Genomic DNA, 18,976 nt, shown 5'->3' on the forward strand with positions numbered 1-18,976 from the left:
ATCTACACTGAGTTCACGTCACAGGTATCGTATTTCGATGACGTGTTGGTTTCTCATAATTATTGAGACTTAGTTTTCTTACCCTACGAGAAGACACCATCTCTTAATTATTCAGGACACAAACTGGTTCTTTCAAATGACAGACATGTCAAACTGTTAGATCGCACAGTGGATTAGAGAAGCATTCATGGGTTACAAGTGGTTGTTTTCGTGGTGTAAAAGTTCAGGTGTGTTGACCCTTTAAAGGGATACTCATCAAAAAATGAACATTTTGTCATCATTTACTCACCCTCATGTTGTTTCAAACCTGCTGAACACAAAAGAAAATATTTTAAAGAATGTTGAGTAACCATTCAGTTGACAGCACCCATTGACTTCCATAGTATTTTTTTGTCCCATTACGGAAGTCAGTGGGTGCCGTCAACTGTCTGGTTACTTTCAAATATTTTCTTTTGTGCTCAACAGAAGAAAGAAACTCGTACAGGTTTGACGCAACTTGAGGGTGAGTGAGTAATGACAAAAATTTTCATTTTTGGGTGAACTATCCCTTTAAGAAGTTAATGTCAACTTTTCATTGTCCTTCTGCATTAAAACGTAGAGGGCTCAAAAATGCAAATTCTCTTCTGCTTTTAGACTTTAACAGCTTTAGAAGATAGACACCAATCTAATCAAAACGAAACTTCATTTATTATCACAGATCCTCAAGAGGATGAATTCCGAGGATACCAACTGCATTCTTTATCATAACACAAATCTAGAAACTGGCTGGATCCTTCCCCAGCGAGATTCTTCACCTTCACCAACCGTCACATTGACGTTTTCAAGCTTTTGTTGCCAGCTAACTCAGCTTGAAGTCACGTTTTAATGCATGGTCACCTGTTTGAGCAGTTGATCTTCTTAAACCTGGTTCATTGTTAACCACATGTCCTGACACGTTCAAACCTGCAAAGTATTTCACACATAGAAATCTTATTGCTCCCTATAGGGCACATGCCAATGATATTATTGTACTTTCAAAGTCAGCAAAAGAGTGACACAACAAAAATACTTTCTTTGCTTTATTTTAACAAATTATGGAAGGATTTTAGTGTTAGGACTTCATCAATTCAAAAACTATTTTATCTTAATAAACTAGAATTTTAAGCTTCGACTCTATGGAGGACCGCATCATTTCAAAAGGTGTCAAATTATATTGTTGCATTATACCGTTACATTCAGCCTACCAGATGTCTAACACACTGCCGCTGACATACATAAAGATTGCCCTTCTTCACTGTGCACAGAGCAATCATCCTTTCTGATCCCCAACTGTCCTTGAGTTTAATAACTAGTATCTTCTGATCAGGTCACAGCGTAACAACAGTCTTTAAGAAGTGATGGACACCATGTTGTTGGGGCTGAGAATCTCAATCCAGTAACCATCGGGATCCTGAATAAAGGCCAGGCCCTTCATTTTACCTGCAAGACAGACATAATGGAAATAAAGTCTTTGGAGATCAAAAACGGTTATTTTGCATTTTCAATCCAATTTTATGCAAATAAAAAAGTTATCCAGTTATGCCATGCAACATTTGCATACTGTGCACATTACACACTATTTATACTGCATAAATAGTAAGAGTTTGCTATTGAGAACACAGTAAACACACAAATAAATTTGTGCATTCCATGAGACTAACATATTTAGAAATGAAAATTTAGCTATTTTGTTATTGATGGTGAAACATTACATAACTAAAATAATCTCATAGGATAATATAAAAGAAATTACCATCATCAGGTTTTTTTACGAAGGTCACTCCATTCTCTTCAAACAGCTTGCAGGCAGCATAGACATCTGGCACAGCAATTCCAATATGTCCTAAGATAAATATTTAGGTTGATGTAATTTAAGGATATTTAATTTTCCTTTTATCTAGGACTATACTTGCACATATTTGCAATGATATTTCTGACAATATAAAATAATGCAACACCAATTATTTTATTTACTTCTGTTTATAAAATGGCTAGTTCCAGTCCTTGATTCTGATTAGTCTAATAGCTGTGTTTTATCAAAGACTTTAGATATTCAAAGACGGTGCACTCATATTACTACGAACAGAGAAATTGCAATGCGCAATATGACGGAATAAGTCCCGCCTTCTATATATAAAAGAGCCAATTGCTGATTGGTAAAGCCATTGCATCACTGCAGCTGCTGTCAGAAGCTCCGGTTGCTATAGAAACAGTCAGTGTTCTGAGACGAACGCTTATAACTGCACATGCGCATTGGCTGGTCTAGCCTGAAAAATGCAGTTTTTTTGTCATGATTTGAGCATTTGGAAACAAAATTTAAGGAGACAGCTGATGTCAGATTCCATTGGTGATTTCAAAATATGAAATGTAATCGTAAGCTTGGTGAACAGCTTTGGAGAATTTGATGTTATGCATGTTATTATTTACCAAAGCCTCTTGGGTCTGAGTTGCCGTTGTGGTAAGACAAACTGTCATCTGTCTCCGAGCCCCAGTTACTGTTAAAAAGAGAAAAGAAAAATACAGAAAGGCACATGAAAATAGCTTCAGACCTTGGACTTCAGAAGTTCAGTATTACAGGCTTTACAATGACATAATTCAGGTCTTACGTCACACACTGTAACACACCAAGCCAACATCAAAGAACTAGTGGCGACAAAAGCTGTGTTTGTCGCCTCGGCTGCATCTCAGTCAAAAAGCTGCACTTGAACACACCAAAAGGCCTAAAGGCGACTGTCAACTAGCATGTGCCTTCTGCACTTTCATGTAAGGAAATAACTATCTATATCAGCAGGTATCAATACTGTATTTTCATCATTCAAAAAAGGGAAACCGAAACTAGGACTGCAGATATACAAACCATAAACAAAGCAGCGCTTGCTTACCATTTTAAATATCAATCATTCTGATCAATTTCTTCATTCTAGTTGGCTCATGTTATTGTGAAAATGCACACTGGAATGCTCAGTGAAGATGATGTAAAATTATAAGTCTACTGTCTGTACCATCTTGACTTCTTTGCTCGCCTTCATCACTTTAGCTTTTATTCTCATGCACTGACTTGTTCGCTAAGGCGAACAGCCAATCAGAGTTCTCGCTCTCACTAATGGCCCGACACCGATTCAACATGCTGATTAAACATGACTAAAAAAAAACAGGCAACTTCCTTATTCTGTGTAGGAAGCCACATAATCTCACAGAAGGATGCTCAACTGTCATTATGAAGTGAGTTTAGAGTAAAAAGAATTGTATTAAATGTTGTCCTTTGTTGGACAAGATGTTAATAAATGCTTCTCATGTCTGGAAAGATGTTTGACACGTGTTGCTTTATCAAATGTACATTATAAGCATTTGAAGCCATAGTTCATTGACAAGCTGCGCATAAAAAAAATAAAAAATAAAAAAATCACAGCCTTTGCGATTTAAAAATCACACTAAGAATCATGTTTAAGTGCAATTTCAATGTTATTTTTCTTATCGTGCGATTGATCGTGCAGCCCTAGTCTGCGGTAAGGATGTTAAAGGGCTTTTTCTACTCTATGCAGAAGGTTAGGTGTCAACCTGTATATATTTTTAAATGGCTGACTCTGATATCTAAAGATCAGTAAGGTTTTACTTCTGTACTTACTGGGTCAGCTCTATGGTGGCTCGGCGGGAGAATGTCCATGCTGTCCTCTCCTTTACATCTGCAGGGATTTCTTTCTTATCCTCATAACCCAGAAAGTAGAGGGTGAATCTCATGGAGGGGAAATCAAACTTCTGTAACAGCCTATAATAAACACAATTTTTCAATATCTATTTATTATGAGCCAAAATTTAACTAAAATGCAAAACAATTCTACATGCATAACACATTTGGATATTACAAAGTAATGGCCTGGTTTCACAGACATTTAAATAGCTTTTATAAACTTTCTATGGAAAAAAAAAAAAAAACAGCACTAGTGTACATCTTGAGACAAAACAATGGAACTGACATATTTTATGATATATCAGTGCAAGTTGCTTTCAGTTAAAGGTGCCCTAGAATTAAATATTGAATTTATATTGGCATAGTTAAATAACAAGAGTTCAGTACATGGAAAAGACATACATTGAGTTTCAAACCCCATTGCTTCCTCCTTCTTATATAAATCTCATTTGTTTAAAAGACTTCCGGAAAACACGCGGATCTCAACATAACACCGACTGTTACGTAGCAGTCGGGATCATTAATATGTATGACCCCAATATTTGCATATATGCCAGCCCATGTTCGAGCGTTAGACAAGGAAAGGCAGTAGGGCTGGGCGATATATCGCATGCGATTCTCACACGCATTTCGTCAGTAAAGTCGGTTCCCTGATTACCTCTAAATCGCCATCACCTGCTTTAAAATGGAGCGCCTTTTAATAGACAGAGCCGTAGTTCACTGATAAGCCACGCAAAATCGGGTTCAGTATCGAAGTCGATTCATCTTCGATACTGAACGCGATTTTGCGTGGCTTCTCCGTGAACTACGGCTTTGTCTATTAAAAGGCGCTCCATTTGAAAGCAGGTGATGGCGTCCAGCCCTAAAAGGCAGTATTAACGTCTGGATCTGTGCACAGACAAGGTAAGCCAGCAAGAACAATAGCGAAAAATGGCAGATGGAGCAACAATAACTGACATGATCCATGATAGCATGATATTTTTAGTGATATTTGTAAACTGTCTTTCTAAATGTTTCATTAGCATGTTGCTAATGTACTGTTAAATGTGGTTAAAGTTACCATCGTTTCTTACTGTATTCACGGAGACAAGAGCCGTCGCTATTTTCATTATTAAACATGTGCAGTCTATATAATGCATAAACACAACTTCATTCTCTATAAATCTCTCCAACAGTGTAGCATTAGCCGTTAGCCACAGAGCATATAGCCTCAAACTCATACAGAATCAAACGTAAACATCAAAATAAATACTTTACTCACATAATTCGAAGCATGCATACAGCATGCATGACGAACATCTTGTAAAGATCCATTTGAGGGTTATATTAGCTGTGTGAACTTTGTAAATGCACTGTAATATAGTCGAGAGCTCGTGTGGCAGGGAGCACGCGATTTAAAGGGGTGGCGCTGCCAAAATCAGTGTATAGTTAATGATGCCCCAAAATAGGCAGTTAAAAAAATTAATTAAAAAAAATCTATGGGGTATTTTGAGCTGAAACTTCACAGACACATTCAGGAGACACCTTAGACTTATATTACATCTTGTGAAAAAGCCTTCTTCGGCACCTTTAAGACAGCTCAGACATCCGTCTGGGACTAGGTTTAAGCTTTGTCTGCAAAACCAGGCTAATGAAAATTAAGTAAATCAGACCAAGTCTAAATTCACATTTCTATTAGAGAAAAAGTTCAGTGCTGAGAGATGCGATCTTTTACATCAGTACACTCACGTCATTCCCAGGATACGCGTGTAGAAATCCAGGGATTTGACCGGATCCTTAACCCGCAGCATTGTCTGCTGCATCATAAAGTCCTACAGCAGTGGGATGAATAACTTTTGGTGAGAGCGTAATTTTATAACCAAAATAACCATTTATGTCATGCAGCCTCACGCATTACATTATATAACATTTAACTTATTCATTAGTGATTTTGTAGTTGAAAATAATAAGGTGATGCTTTCAATGCCATTTCAGGCTGTGCATGATGCTTTTAAAAATATAGTCCAATAGGGCTGGGCGATATATCGCATGCGATTCTCACGCGCATTTCGTCAATAAAGCCGGTTCCCTGATTACCGCTAAATCGCCATCACCTGCTTTCAAATGGTGCGCCATTTAACAGACAGAGCCGTAGTTCACTGATAAGCCACGCAATATCACGTTCATATCGCAGATGAATCGCCTTCGATAATGAACGCGATATTTGCGTGGCTTATCAGTGAACTACGGCTCTGTCTGTTAAATGGCGCACCATTTGAAAGCAGGTGATGGCGATTTAGCGGTAATCAGGGAACCGGCTTTATTGACGAAATGCGCGTGAGAATCGCATGCGATATATCGCCCAGCCCTATAGTCCAACATATCTGGTCATTCTGTAATATCTAGCAGCTCAGCTAAAAAAAATAAGAGTAGTTTATCATTTTATAAATGCATCAAACATCAGTCTGTGAATCTCTAGTAGATGTTTACATTGTGGATGTTATCTGTTATTAATTATGATTCAGCTCTCTTGATATAGGTGTTATTTTATAGCATATCTTAGTTTAAGATTGTTTATGACATGACTTTTCAAAGAATGGTGTTTACAATACAATTCCTTGATATTCCCTAAAGTTTGTGTGTCCTTATGGTAATACTGCTCTGTATGTGAAACTTGTAGGAGCCACAGGTCAATATTTTATCTGTGTAAAATGTCAAAGGTCATTATAGTAACTTTAAGTTAATTAAAATAGACTTGATTCTGTATGTAAATGTAACTTGATATAAGTTAGTAACAAATCAATCTGCAGTAACAGTCACATACAGGATAAAAGTCTATTTTAATGTCATTTCCACATGACTAAGCAATAAAGCACTTACGCATACAAACTTAATCAAAGTCAGTTGAGTAATTAACATAAAGGCGAATAAATAACTATAAAGCAACATCAGATAGATGTTCTGAATCGCACTATTTTCCTTGCAGTGCTCTGAGTAATAAAGGAAAACATGGAAATAATGAGCGACGATCTTCGTGTTTGAGTTAAAAGTCTCGCCCTAGTTTGGGATTAAAACGCAGCGTCTTACTTTAGTGATGGGGTTTCCTTCTTTACATACAGCGGCGGCTGCTTCGTCCGTCAGCCCTTGGTCAGTTTTAGGCTCGGTCATTTTTAGGTGTGCTTCGGCTTGATGGTGACTAGACAACTGACAGTCCGACGGAAGGATCCCGCGCAGGAGGCGTGGTCATAGCGCACGACGTCGGCGGCGTGACGTGACTGTGGGAGGGGCGTTGAAATAACTTAGATGCTGTAGTTCTTCTTTCCTTCCTGCAGAGGGCGAAACAATTCTCAGTAAAAGTGTGTTTACATAAATGTATTGAAATGATGCTTACTGTATATGTCAAGAGAAATTGAGTGTTCTCGTCCCATCAGCTAAAAAAGACTCTACATTACAATATTTGTTGGAGGAAGAATTGTAGAAAGAAAAGGGTTAATGAACTAAGAGAAACTATAAATGTCATGTAGATTCTGTGGCTAGCACATTTAGGCTACACATCCTGTAAGATTACACAAGAACCACATCCTGTGTTCTGAGTGAACTTATAGGTACCTTGAGCTCTGTGTGTAAAATGAAAGAGAGCTAGAAATTATATATTCCAAAAATCTGATAAAATGTACTGCCACCGAACGTACGTGCAAATATGTGTGTGTGCGATTGTATGTTACACAGGTATACAGATAGGCTATTGAACGTTAAATATTAGGTTTAAAATACAGCAACACACCTGCTTAACTTTAAAAAGTTAATCTATTTTCCATTTACTCTTGATGAAATTAAACTTCCATGGCAATAAATGAGCTTAAATGGATAGTTCACCCAAAAATTAAAATTCTGTCATCATTTCCTCACCCTCAGGTTGTTCCAAACCTGTATAAATGTCTTTGTTATGTTAAACACAAAGGAAGATATTTTGAAGAATGTGGAAAACTGAACAGTTTTGGGGCACCATTGACTTCCATAGTATTTTTTTATTATTATGGAAGTCAATGGTGCCCTAAAGCGGCCTGGTTACAAACTTTCTTCAAAATATCTTCCTTTGTGTACAGCAGAACAAAGAAATTTATACAGATTTGGAACAACTTGAGGGGGATTAAATGATGACAGAATTTTCATTTTTGGGTGAACTATCCCTTTAAATGGCGTTTGAGTGTCTTATTAGCAAACATGACTAGGAAAAAACAAACTAGCTATTAAGTCAATAAAAATGCAAATGAAAATTATATTAGAAAAATATTTTAAAACTGACGAGTTAATGCAATTGTATCACACTGCATGACCAATCGTTTAGTTTGCCTAGGAGATGGAGGACTTGATATTGGTCATAATTGATATATTATGTAATTATATATTATATAATATAATCAGTATACTGATTAAAGGGATAGTTCACCCAAAAATGAAAATTCTGTCATCATTTACTCACCCTCAAGTTGTTCAAAACCTGTAGGGCCTATGAGTTTCTTCGTTCTGTTATTCTGATATTTTGAAGAATGTTGGCAACCAGTTTCTGGTCCCCACTGACTTCCATAGTAATTTTTTTTCATACTATGGAAGCCAATGGGGACCAGCAACTGTTTGGTTGCCAACATTCTTTAAAATATCTTCTTTTGTGTTCAGCAGAACAAAGAACTCATACAGGTTTAGAACAACTTGGCGAGTAAATGATGACAGAATTTTCATTTTTGGGTGAACTATCCCCAAAGTTCAAGAACCACTCCAAAGTATATAATGAAAAGAAGATAGAGCTCACGTAGATTAATGGGGATAGGGTAGCTTTTGATTTTCATTTTGAATTTAACTTTTTAAATGTTATTTGTTGGCTGTTTGTACATTTCGCTTTGCATAGCTCAATGCAAATTAATCATAGTGTGCTTAAAAATAAAATACAAACCCGATTCCAAAAAAGTTGGGACACTGTACAAATTGTGAATAAAAACAGAATGCAATGATGTGGAAGTTTCAAATTTCAATATTTTATTCAGAATACAACATAGATGACATATCAAATGTTTGAAAATGTATCATTTTAAGGGAAAAATAAGTTGATTTTAAATTTCATGGCATCAACACATCTCAAAAAAGTTGGGACAAGGCCATGTTTACCACTGTGTGGCATCCCCTCTTCTTTTTATAACAGTCTGCAAACGTCTGGGGACTGAGGAGACAAGTTGCTCAAGTTTAGGAATAGGAATGTTGTCCCATTCTTGTCTAATACAGGCTTCTAGTTGCTCAACTGTCTTAGGTCTTCTTTGTCGCATCTTCCTTTTTATGATTTCTGTGGGTGAAAGATCTGGACTGCAGGCTGGCCATTTCAGTACCCGGATCCTTCTTCTACGCAGCCATGATGTTGTAATTGATGCAGTATGTGGTCTGGCATTGTCATGTTGGAAAATGCAAGGTCTTCCCTGAAAGAGACGACGTCTGGATGGGAGCACATGTTGTTTTAGAACTTGGATATACCTTTCAGCATTGACGGTGCCTTTCCAGATGTGTAAGCTGCCCATGCCACACGCACTCATACTATCAGAGATGCAGGCTTCTGAACTGAGCGCAGATGACAACTTGGGTTGTCCTTGTCCTCTTTAGTCCGGATGACATGGCGTCCTAGTTTTCCAAAAAGAACTTCAAATTTTGATTCGTCTGACCACAGAACAGTTTTCCACTTTGCCACAGTCCATTTTAAATGAGCCTTGGCCCAGAGAAAACACCTGCGCTTCTGGATCATGTTTAGATATGGCTTCTTTTTTGACCTATAGAGTTTTAGCCAGCAACAGCGAATGGCACGGTGGATTGTGTTCACTGACAATGTTTTCTGGAAGTATTCCTGAGCCCATGTTGTGATTTCCATTAAAGTAGCATTCCTGTATGTGATGCATTGCCATCTAAGGGCCCGAAGATCACAGGCATCCAGTATGGTTTTCCAGCCTTGACCCTTACGCAGTGTTGAGTTAAACATGTAGCGGCGCTACTAGTTTAACATTTTTCAGTAGCTTGTATGTAGTTCAGCTACTTTTAAAAGTTAACTACATAGTTAACTACATTTTTCAGCAAGTAGCGGTGTAGCGCGACCAAAAGCTATAAGCTACATTCCGTTTTGCGTTCTGATGAACCTGCAATGCTTTGAAGCAGCACAGCGTCTTCAGATCACGAACTAAAACCGTGCATTACCGCCATCTATTGTTATATAATGCATCTTGCGGCTTTAACAGTTCATCAGCAGTTAATCGAGAAGAGATTGTCTGATGATTACAATGGCGAAGATTTGGTTTCAACTTTGGGGGGTGTGGCGACCAGGGCGGGCGAGAGCTGTGAGGGAACGGCGCGAGGCCGGTGACGCAAGTGATAACGAGCATCACCTGGGAGGCGCACCGGCCTTGAGTCTCTCACGGAGGAGCTCCGGGAGCATAAAAGGAGGAGCGACGACTGTGAAGGATGAGAGAGGACCAGGCCTGGACTTTATTTTACGTTTTATTATGTTTGTGTGGCCGGCAGACGTCCGCGAGGGTCTGCTGGCATTACTTTCATTTTGTTCTTTGTTTATTTTGGAATTAAAGTTTTGTTGAATGTTCGCCGGTTCCCACCTCCTTCTTCCCATATTTACGAACTGTGTTACAGGGGGGTTGAACATTGGTATGGCTGTATTGTATTGGGAGGGTTGTAACTGATGGCTTTGAATATTGGGGTACAATATTCTCCCCACCCCCCCACAAACTACGCCCCTGGATGATTATGTAAAGAACAGGAGTGGGTTTCACACTGCACGAATCGATTAGTAAAGGTTACGCTTAATTTCAAAGACTTCAAGCACATACAGGTGGATAACAGCCTTTTTAAATTGATTGTACTGCTTTATTGCAGTCTATATCAAATGTATGCGAACTATTTTATTACAGTGGTGACCCACCTTAGTCTAATCTGTCCCGCCAGTTTTATAATGAACATAAGATTACTAACGCGGTGTTTTGCGTCATTGCATTGGCAAAGCATCCGTCAACTGAACAGAAAACAAAATCGCATTATAGCTTAGTGCGCTTATCACACGGCAAAGGCTGATCTAATAAAATCGGTTGCTCGGGTATAAGAATGTTTACGTGAGAAGTGCATGATTCGCATTTCAAAGCTTTATCACTGCATGTGCTGTGAGTTCAACCTGTATTTTTCTGTGTATCCAATTTAAGTTCTGGTTTGGTTTAAGTGCAGGTCCGGTTCCAGAATCAAATCATTGAGGGTGCTTCTGAAATAAATGAGGGTGCTATAGTAAAGTGCAGGTGTAATGTGTAAACAACGGCTCCACTATAATAAGTATAGCAATGTACAGTGAGACATTTAAGATGTTAAGTCATTTTACAAATAATTGGAATAGAATTTCAAAAATATTGATACAAAAATTCTAATATTTTTGTAGTCTGCATTTACATTGCTTATTGTTATTCTTATTATTGCATATTTTTGTCCCGTGTTATGGTTATGGTAGCAATTTTGAGCATGAATCCTGCATTTATATGTAGAAATCACTTCTAAAACTGAAGAGTGCAACTGGTGGTCCATCCTCTCATAGCATGAAAAACAAAACTTATATTAAAATTCTTAATGTATTCTTTAAAGCGTGCAAAGAGAGTCAGTGTGAGATACAGGCTACATTTGAGTATTGTAACTTTTGATAGTTTACAAAATAAAACGGTATGCTTTGAAATCAAAATTGTAGTGCATTGCTTTGTTTTAAACCCCAAACATTTACATTCTTCATTAACAGTTATTCAGTTATTTGTAATAAGCTATGTCATTTAAAAAAAAAAAAAAATTAAAAGTAGTTTCAATGTAGCTAGCTACTTTTTGATAGTAACTTGTAGTGTAGCTAACTACTTTTTCAAAAGAGTAGCTTGACTGTAGTTTAACTACTTTAATTTATGAGTAGCTTGTAGCTTGTCAAACTACAGTTTCAGAGTAGCTTCCCCAACACTGCCCTTATGCACAGAGATTGTTCCAGATTCTCTGATATTATGCACTGTAGATGATGATAACTTCAAACTCTTTGCAATTTTTCTCTGAGAAACTCCTTTCTGATATTGCGCCACTATTTTTCGCTACAGCATTGGGGGAATTTGTGATCCTCTGCCCATCTTGACTTCTGAGAGACACTGCCACTCTGAGAGGCTCTTTTTATACCCAATCATGTTGCCAATTGACCTAATAAGTTGCAAATTGGTCCTCCAGCTGTTCCTTATATGTACATTTAACTTTTCCGGCCTCTTATTGCTACCTGTCCCAACTTTTTTGGAATGTGTTTCTCTCATGAAATCCAAAATGAGCCAATATTTAGCATGACATTTCAAAACGTCTCACTTTCAACATTTGATATGTTATCTATATTCTATTGTGAATAACATATAAGTCTATGAGATTTGTAAATTATTGCATTCCTTTTTTATTCACAATTTGTACAGTGTCCCAACCTTTTTGGAATTGGGTTTGTACAAGAATATGATTGTTTGATTGACTGCCACAAAATTTGAACTTGCAGAGATCAATCATGCCTTACACTGTATGATTATACATTTTGAGTGTTTTGTACATGCAACCTTACACAATTTATTGTGAAACCACTGTTTTTCTTGAAATATGAGACTGAAAGGTTATATGCTTATATGTCAATGTGATTTACTATAACTGTCTTTAGTACTGTAATAATGCTTTTTATTGGCATCATGCAGGTACAAACAGTCAATATAAGAAGGATATAGCTGAAAACAAATAAGAATAAACAGTAGACTATCATAAATTCAAGTGATGCATGAATGTGCATCACATCAACTTTTGGCTGAGTGAAGTTTAGAATGCATATCCAAGGAGTATTTATAAGGAAAAGTCTTTCCACAGTCTGGACAGGAGAAAGGCCTCTCTCCAGTGTGAATCCGCATGTGTTTCTGCAGCGTCGTGCGGCGTGAGAATCCGATTCCACACAGGGGGCAACAGAACTGTTTTTCAGAATGACAATCTGTGTGGTGCCGATTAAGATTGGTCTGACTGAAGAACGTCTTGTCGCAGTACGCGCAGGCGAACGGCCTCTCGCCTCTGTGTTTATACAAATGACTTTGGAGTGCGGTGGAGCCACTAAATTTCTTCCCACACTGATCGCAACTGAAGCTCTTCACGCTCTTTCGTTTCTGACCTGTGTGAATGGTGTTGTGCATTTTAAGCCATTCCGCACGACGAAACCCTCTCCCACAGAGTTCACAAATGAACGGAGCCTCTCCCGTGTGTATTCGCATGTGACATGCCAGATGTGTGCTGCGGCCGAACTCCTTGCCACACAGCTTACAGCTGAATTTTTTACCAGGGGTCTGTGAAGAACACTCCTGTTCAGTATTAGACTCCCCCTTTTTGATCACAGGCTTCATATTGATGCAGTCGGGACACCAAGAGAAATGGCAACTACTGGAGAAACAGATTGAATTGAGAAATAAAACACTCATAATTATTCCTTACTTGTATATAGGCAAACTCAAAGTTGCAAGAAAGAATATAAATATTGTGTGTTTATGTGAACAGGACCGGATTAAGAATTCAGAAGCCCCTGGGCACAATGTCTTGTCGACTTTACGTCCGAATGGCAGCTCGGTATTGGCCGGAAAATACTGAGCCCGCGTTCAGACATAAACACTGAAGCTCTGCAACGAAAATAGCGTAGCAGTATGACGGGGGACAGACGAATTTGTTGAATAAAGTAATTTTTTTTTTTTTTTGTGCACAAAAAGTATTCTCATCGCTTCCTAATATTAAGGTTGAACCATTGTAGTCACGTCTTTAGTAACTTTCTGGACCTCAAAAGGTGCAATGTCATTACTGCCTATGTGTGGATCAGACACCCACAGATTTCATCAAAAATATCTTAATTTGTGTTCCAAAGACAAACAAAGGTCTTACGGGTTTGGGACGACATGAGGGTGAGTACTTAATGACAGAAATTTCTTATTTGTGTGAACTAACCGTTTTAGTTCAAAGTTGATGGGATAGGGCTGGGGGGAAATCATTTCCATTGCGATTCTTGGGTCTAACAATTTTCTAATCGTAACCACGATGGAAAATCTATTTTTTAAATGCTGATACAATTATTACAAAATTATTGATAGCTTACAATTAAAAACTAACCATCTCTCAGCAACTGTACCGGTATATGTATGACTAGGGGCCGTTCACACGCGTGTTCCTGCAATCCTCTGCACTTGTCTATGACTTTTCTGTGCAAACATGCACTAGACAGATGTGTTGAGGTGTTCTAAAAACACGGCGACATTCACAGAGAACGCGTGAATCTCTGTAAATAAAATAGGCACAAAGAACCAAAACGAAAAGAAAAAATGGTCTATTTGGTCCTGCATTTTTTGAATGCTGTAAAAGACACAAAATGCAAGCGCAATGGAAAAGCCATCCTTCTGGTGCATTTACAAACAAAAAGCAAGGTTTTCTGTGAAAGGTCCATATTGCAGTTTTTATGAAACAACCTGTAATTTTTGTACTTTAATACATTTGTCACACACCACACAACCATTTAAATGTGATGTTAAAAACCCATATATAAAGATGATTAAAATCTTGTAACTGTACCATTCAAGAACATAGAATGCTTTCTTTTATGGCCGCATTAACAGGTTTCACCTGCCGCTTGATTTGAGTCGGCTACTGCCCAGCAAACATTTGGACATTTAATGACCGCTGAAAAGACGTCCCTCCGACAAGTCCCATCATGGTTGAAAAATAGTTCCAGAATGAAATTTGAACGGATGTCTTTGACGTTATCTTATTAATTAATTAATTAATTAATTAATTAATTATTATATATTACAGTTTTTTACAGACGCTAGGATACATTTCTCAATTCTTAGGTCACTTTTGCAAAACTCTTCACACAGTGAGCACAACAGAAGTCTATGTGGGCTAAACTGAGGATCAATTATCATTGCTTTGGCACAAAATGCATTCAATGACTACATCTCTCAAATTTCATGAATTCTTTTCTCACTCAGACACAACAACTGCCAAAACTCTTTGTACGTACAGGCCAATTTGCACATGCTTACATACTGTTTTCAAAACTGTTAAACTTATGTTCAAAACAATAACAACATACAAAACTGAATAAGACAGCAATTTGCTACATTCCTACAGTAATATTTTAATGAAATATATTTTAAATCTTAAAATTAAATGCTATAAAAACATTTGAATTGTATCTGTATCAGTGGATGGTGTGTATACAAATTCTTGTATTTTGGAATTATAAAAAATTATAAAAATAAATAAACAACATAAAATATTGACGAATTCTGCATCATGTCTGATTCATTCCAGTAACATATATTGCAGTGAATTATAAGCAGAGATGTGTCCTTGTTTTACACAAGAAAACACTGTATAATGCTACATGTTGTTAGTGTTTTTTAGGTCATTGTTTTGTGGGTGACAAAGTGGGTTTGTCGGCTGTCAACCTTTGCTAGTGCTCTGGAAGAATGAGTTGATTTGAGACCTGAATTAAGTGTTTTGGTAGTTGTAGTGCATTTTGAATGTGAAATGAACTGCTTTGCCAAGCTGAAAGTTGGTTAGGAGAACTGTGTGAAGAGTTTTGCAAAAGTGACCTAAGTATTGAGAAATGTGTCCTAGCGTCTGTAAAAAACTGTAAACTAAAAATTAAAAGTCAAAGAAACAATTATACATGCAACCCCAGAGAATTGTAGACATGTGCAAACGTATCTGAATGCATTTTTAGGAAATGTTATATCCTCCTGACTACCAGCGAGGACATTATATTTTGGCAAATTCCTCTGAGACCTTACATGTCACAGTTTTAAGTTTGGATGTCCTGTAAAGAGCACATTCAGGGCTTTTCAGAGATAGCAAATGTTCGGAGGTTTCACCATGACCACTCCCTCTACTTGGTCTTTAAAAATGGCTGACATTAATTTAGTGATCAAATTTAACACCCTTATGGAAATACCGTAAAACTTCAAATAATAGCCCGGGCTTCTATTTACCCAAATCGCCGAACTGCACCGGCTTGTATTTGAGACAGGCGTCTATAAGAGACAGGCCTTTAATTTAGTGTTGAGATGTTCAAGCATGACAGTAGGAGGTTACCACATTATATTACGTTTTATTTATAATTAATTTGAATGTGTTTAACAAATCATTTAATGTAAGAAATGTCTTTGGCTATTGGCAGCATAAAAAATAAACATAAAAAACGAAACAATGTGACCGCAATGGGCAGAACAATACAAGTTACCCCTAAACGAATGTGTTTAACAAATAATTTAGTGTAAGAAATGTCTTAGATTATTGGCAGCATAAAAAACGAAACGATGTGACAGCAATGGGCAGAACAATATAAGTTACCGCTAAAATCCATCGAGCATATGAACTTGTTGCCCGAAACATATCAACAAGAAAGAATGAAGGCTACCCTGTAAAACAACTGCAATCATGTGATAGAAAATTACTCTATTCATCACTATCATCATCCCCGCGATCCTCAATTACAAGTTAATTGGCGAATTCCTCCTCCACGTCGCTCTCCTCCACTTCTCCCTCTCCAGCCTCCGCTAACTCTGCCTGCCTTGCTTGCACTAACAGCTCTCGCCCAGATGCGCACGGCTCTCCCTCTTTGAAACAATGGATAAGGTGATCCTCACTTCCATCAGAAGCTACTGTCAGGCCACATACCTAATGATAACATCCCGAAGTTAATGAAATATATTATCTCCTCTTTCTCCCTCGCACACACACGCGCGCGCAAGCAACCCGATACTAAAAAAACAGACCAGGCCTCTATTTGAGACCGGCCTTTATTTACCCAAACCTGTCGTCACACCAGGCGTTTAAAAGAGACAGGCGTCTATTTGGGACTCGGCTATTATTTGAAGTTTTACGGTATTATATTATTTTGTTATTATAATTTACATCTGACTAATTTTTAAAATGTTTGTCATAAATCGACATTTCAGGAAAATGTTATGGGGTTTCTAATCAAAATATGATTTCTGTTACAGGACATTGATTTTATACATGTCCACTGTAGAGGACACCAGGACTTAAGTCATGTTTATCAAGCATTTTGGGAGTGAATAGGGAAAGAAATGATACATCAATATTCCTATAAAATATTAGATATTATTATGAAAATCTTGCCAATTATTACTCCCATTATTACACTTATTTTTCCATTACGTGTTGCTCCAAGAACAATTAATATGCAAATTACATACAGCATATAGATACATTGTATATAATGGAACTTGGCCACTTTACACACATATTGCATAAAGCAAAATGTTATATCAAATCATTCTGTTATATCTTTCATAAAATAGTTGAGATTCATCTTTAGACAAAGTTTGGTATAAAAAAAAACTGAAACCTAAAAATTGATTGGTGATTTAAAAAAAAAAAAAAAAAAAAAAAAAATTCCATTGTTTTTGCTATTTCATGTCTATTCATATCTTATTTTATTTTAAAATAGTCCTGGTGTCCACTACAGAGAATATGAATAAAATATCATTTTTCAAACATTTTATTTTCCCATTTTTTCTTATGCTCTAAACAATCTAATGACATAAAAACAAATACTAAGTAAATTCACAAAACTTTTTTCTGGTAGTCAGGAGGATATAGGGTATTTTTACCAATTCATGCCATCCTTTTTTTTTTTTTTTTTACTATTATTATGCAATAGAAAACAACAAATACAATTACAAAGACAAAGAACAAAAGACAATGAGGGCTACAAACAATACTCCAAAAGCAAACTATGTTAGCTTAAAAGACTTACACCATGAAAGAGTCTTACATGCAATAGAATTATTAGAGTGTCTTAAAGAGTTTACATATCAAAATCTTTCCTGAAAATAAAAAAGTATGGAGTTTTCTTTGAAAATTTACACTTACGAATGTAAAATATAGCACAATAAAGCAATAAATTAATAATAAATTTACAATGAGAAGGGTCTAAATTCAAAGAATAACCAAAAAACACAATTTTTGGGGTTATACAAAAGTTTGGATATAAATATTTTTTAACAAAATTTGAAAAATCAATCCAGAAGACAGTCCCAAAACAAGTGATTAATCATTTCTTCATACTGAAGGCAAAAAGAGCAATTGGGTGAAATACTATTGTTAAATTTAGCAAGTTTATAATTTATCGGATAACAACTATGGATAATTTTAATAGAGACTTCAACAACTTTATTAGATAAGAAGAATTTTTGTCGAAGAAGCCAAAACTCTTCCCATTCTATATCACTAAATATGTTATTCCCAAATCTCACACAAGCAGGTAGAGAAATCTGAGATCTATTAATAATTGAACGAATGTCTTTGTTTGACATGGTATTGAGAAGACTTTGGTCAACAAATAAATTAGTGTTGTCAAAAAGAGGAGAGTCTAAAGAACCTTTAGGGCCAGACTTTACTAAGGGGAAATGCACCAAACACAATGGCATATTCTCTTGGGGGGACTGGAAAAGAGAATTCTTGCATAAATTGTTCATAAGTAAAAAGAACACCAGATCCATGCCGTCGTACCGCGACTATTTTTGGCCAGGGACACGACATTTCCGTCGGACCAATGTCTGCTGGGTGCAACCTGACACGCGTCAAAAGGACTTTTTTTTGCTTGAATTTCGTGATAAAAGTGACAAAAAATGAAAGCTGCGACTTTGTTTCATATCAAACGTAACAAAGCTTTTTGCGATTGTTGGATGGCAAGTTGGCTACAAATAATGTTAAAAAAAGTTTTTTTCTCACGAATCAACAGAAAACTCGCATAATTGATCGATTGTTGGGACGTCAGGTCATTAAAATGAAGATCGATTAAAATCGATATTGTCCACCCAGCCATATTTTCCATTTATACACATAATATAGATTTTAACGTAAATGCACATATTGTTTTACCTAATTTTCACTTTAAAGTTTACAAGATTAATCTGAAAAACACTGGTCAATGATCTTAAATCTTAATCATAAAGCACTTACTTGCAATGTTCGTGTTCAAAGGAACATCCTCGGAGTCTGAAGCAGTAATGTGCATCTCCAACTTTTGACATTTCATTCTTCACTTCACCGATTGGGGGATGGGTGAGCAGAACTAAAGAGAGTCAGTGCTGCCCCCATCTGCCATCAAAACATACTGAATGCATTGCTCAGTTAATAGATTTGCAAAAAATCTGGGTGGGA

At 36.9% G+C, this 18,976-nt stretch overlaps 1 protein-coding gene across 4 annotated transcripts; it reads right to left on the reverse strand.

The window, feature by feature from the left end:
- Positions 1-1,045: 1,045 nt before the first annotated feature.
- Positions 1,046-18,947, reverse strand: LOC125276732 (lactoylglutathione lyase-like). 4 transcript variants are annotated; one of them, XM_048204550.1, is made up of 7 exons: positions 18,776-18,912; positions 6,773-7,011; positions 5,435-5,517; positions 3,644-3,784; positions 2,446-2,513; positions 1,772-1,861; positions 1,046-1,458 (listed from the first exon to the last, which is right to left on the reverse strand). In XM_048204550.1, the coding sequence occupies exons 2-7, from the start codon at positions 6,851-6,853 to the stop codon at positions 1,367-1,369; spliced, it is 555 nt and encodes a 184-aa protein (XP_048060507.1). In that variant the 5' UTR covers positions 6,854-7,011; positions 18,776-18,912; the 3' UTR covers positions 1,046-1,366. The 4 variants fall into 4 exon arrangements, with proteins under 4 accessions (XP_048060507.1, XP_048060506.1, XP_048060505.1 ...); XM_048204549.1 differs by lacking the exons at positions 1,046-1,458; positions 1,772-1,861; positions 2,446-2,513; ... (1 more) ...; positions 5,435-5,517; positions 6,773-7,011 and adding exons at positions 12,155-13,180; positions 13,298-13,413 and having other exon boundaries at positions 18,776-18,861; XM_048204548.1 differs by lacking the exons at positions 1,046-1,458; positions 1,772-1,861; positions 2,446-2,513; ... (1 more) ...; positions 5,435-5,517; positions 6,773-7,011 and adding an exon at positions 12,155-13,177 and having other exon boundaries at positions 18,776-18,947.
- Positions 18,948-18,976: the final 29 nt, after the last annotated feature.

This window comes from Megalobrama amblycephala, linkage group LG10 (assembly GCF_018812025.1).
Source record: "Megalobrama amblycephala isolate DHTTF-2021 linkage group LG10, ASM1881202v1, whole genome shotgun sequence".
Taxonomy (NCBI): Eukaryota; Metazoa; Chordata; class Actinopteri; order Cypriniformes; family Xenocyprididae; genus Megalobrama; species Megalobrama amblycephala.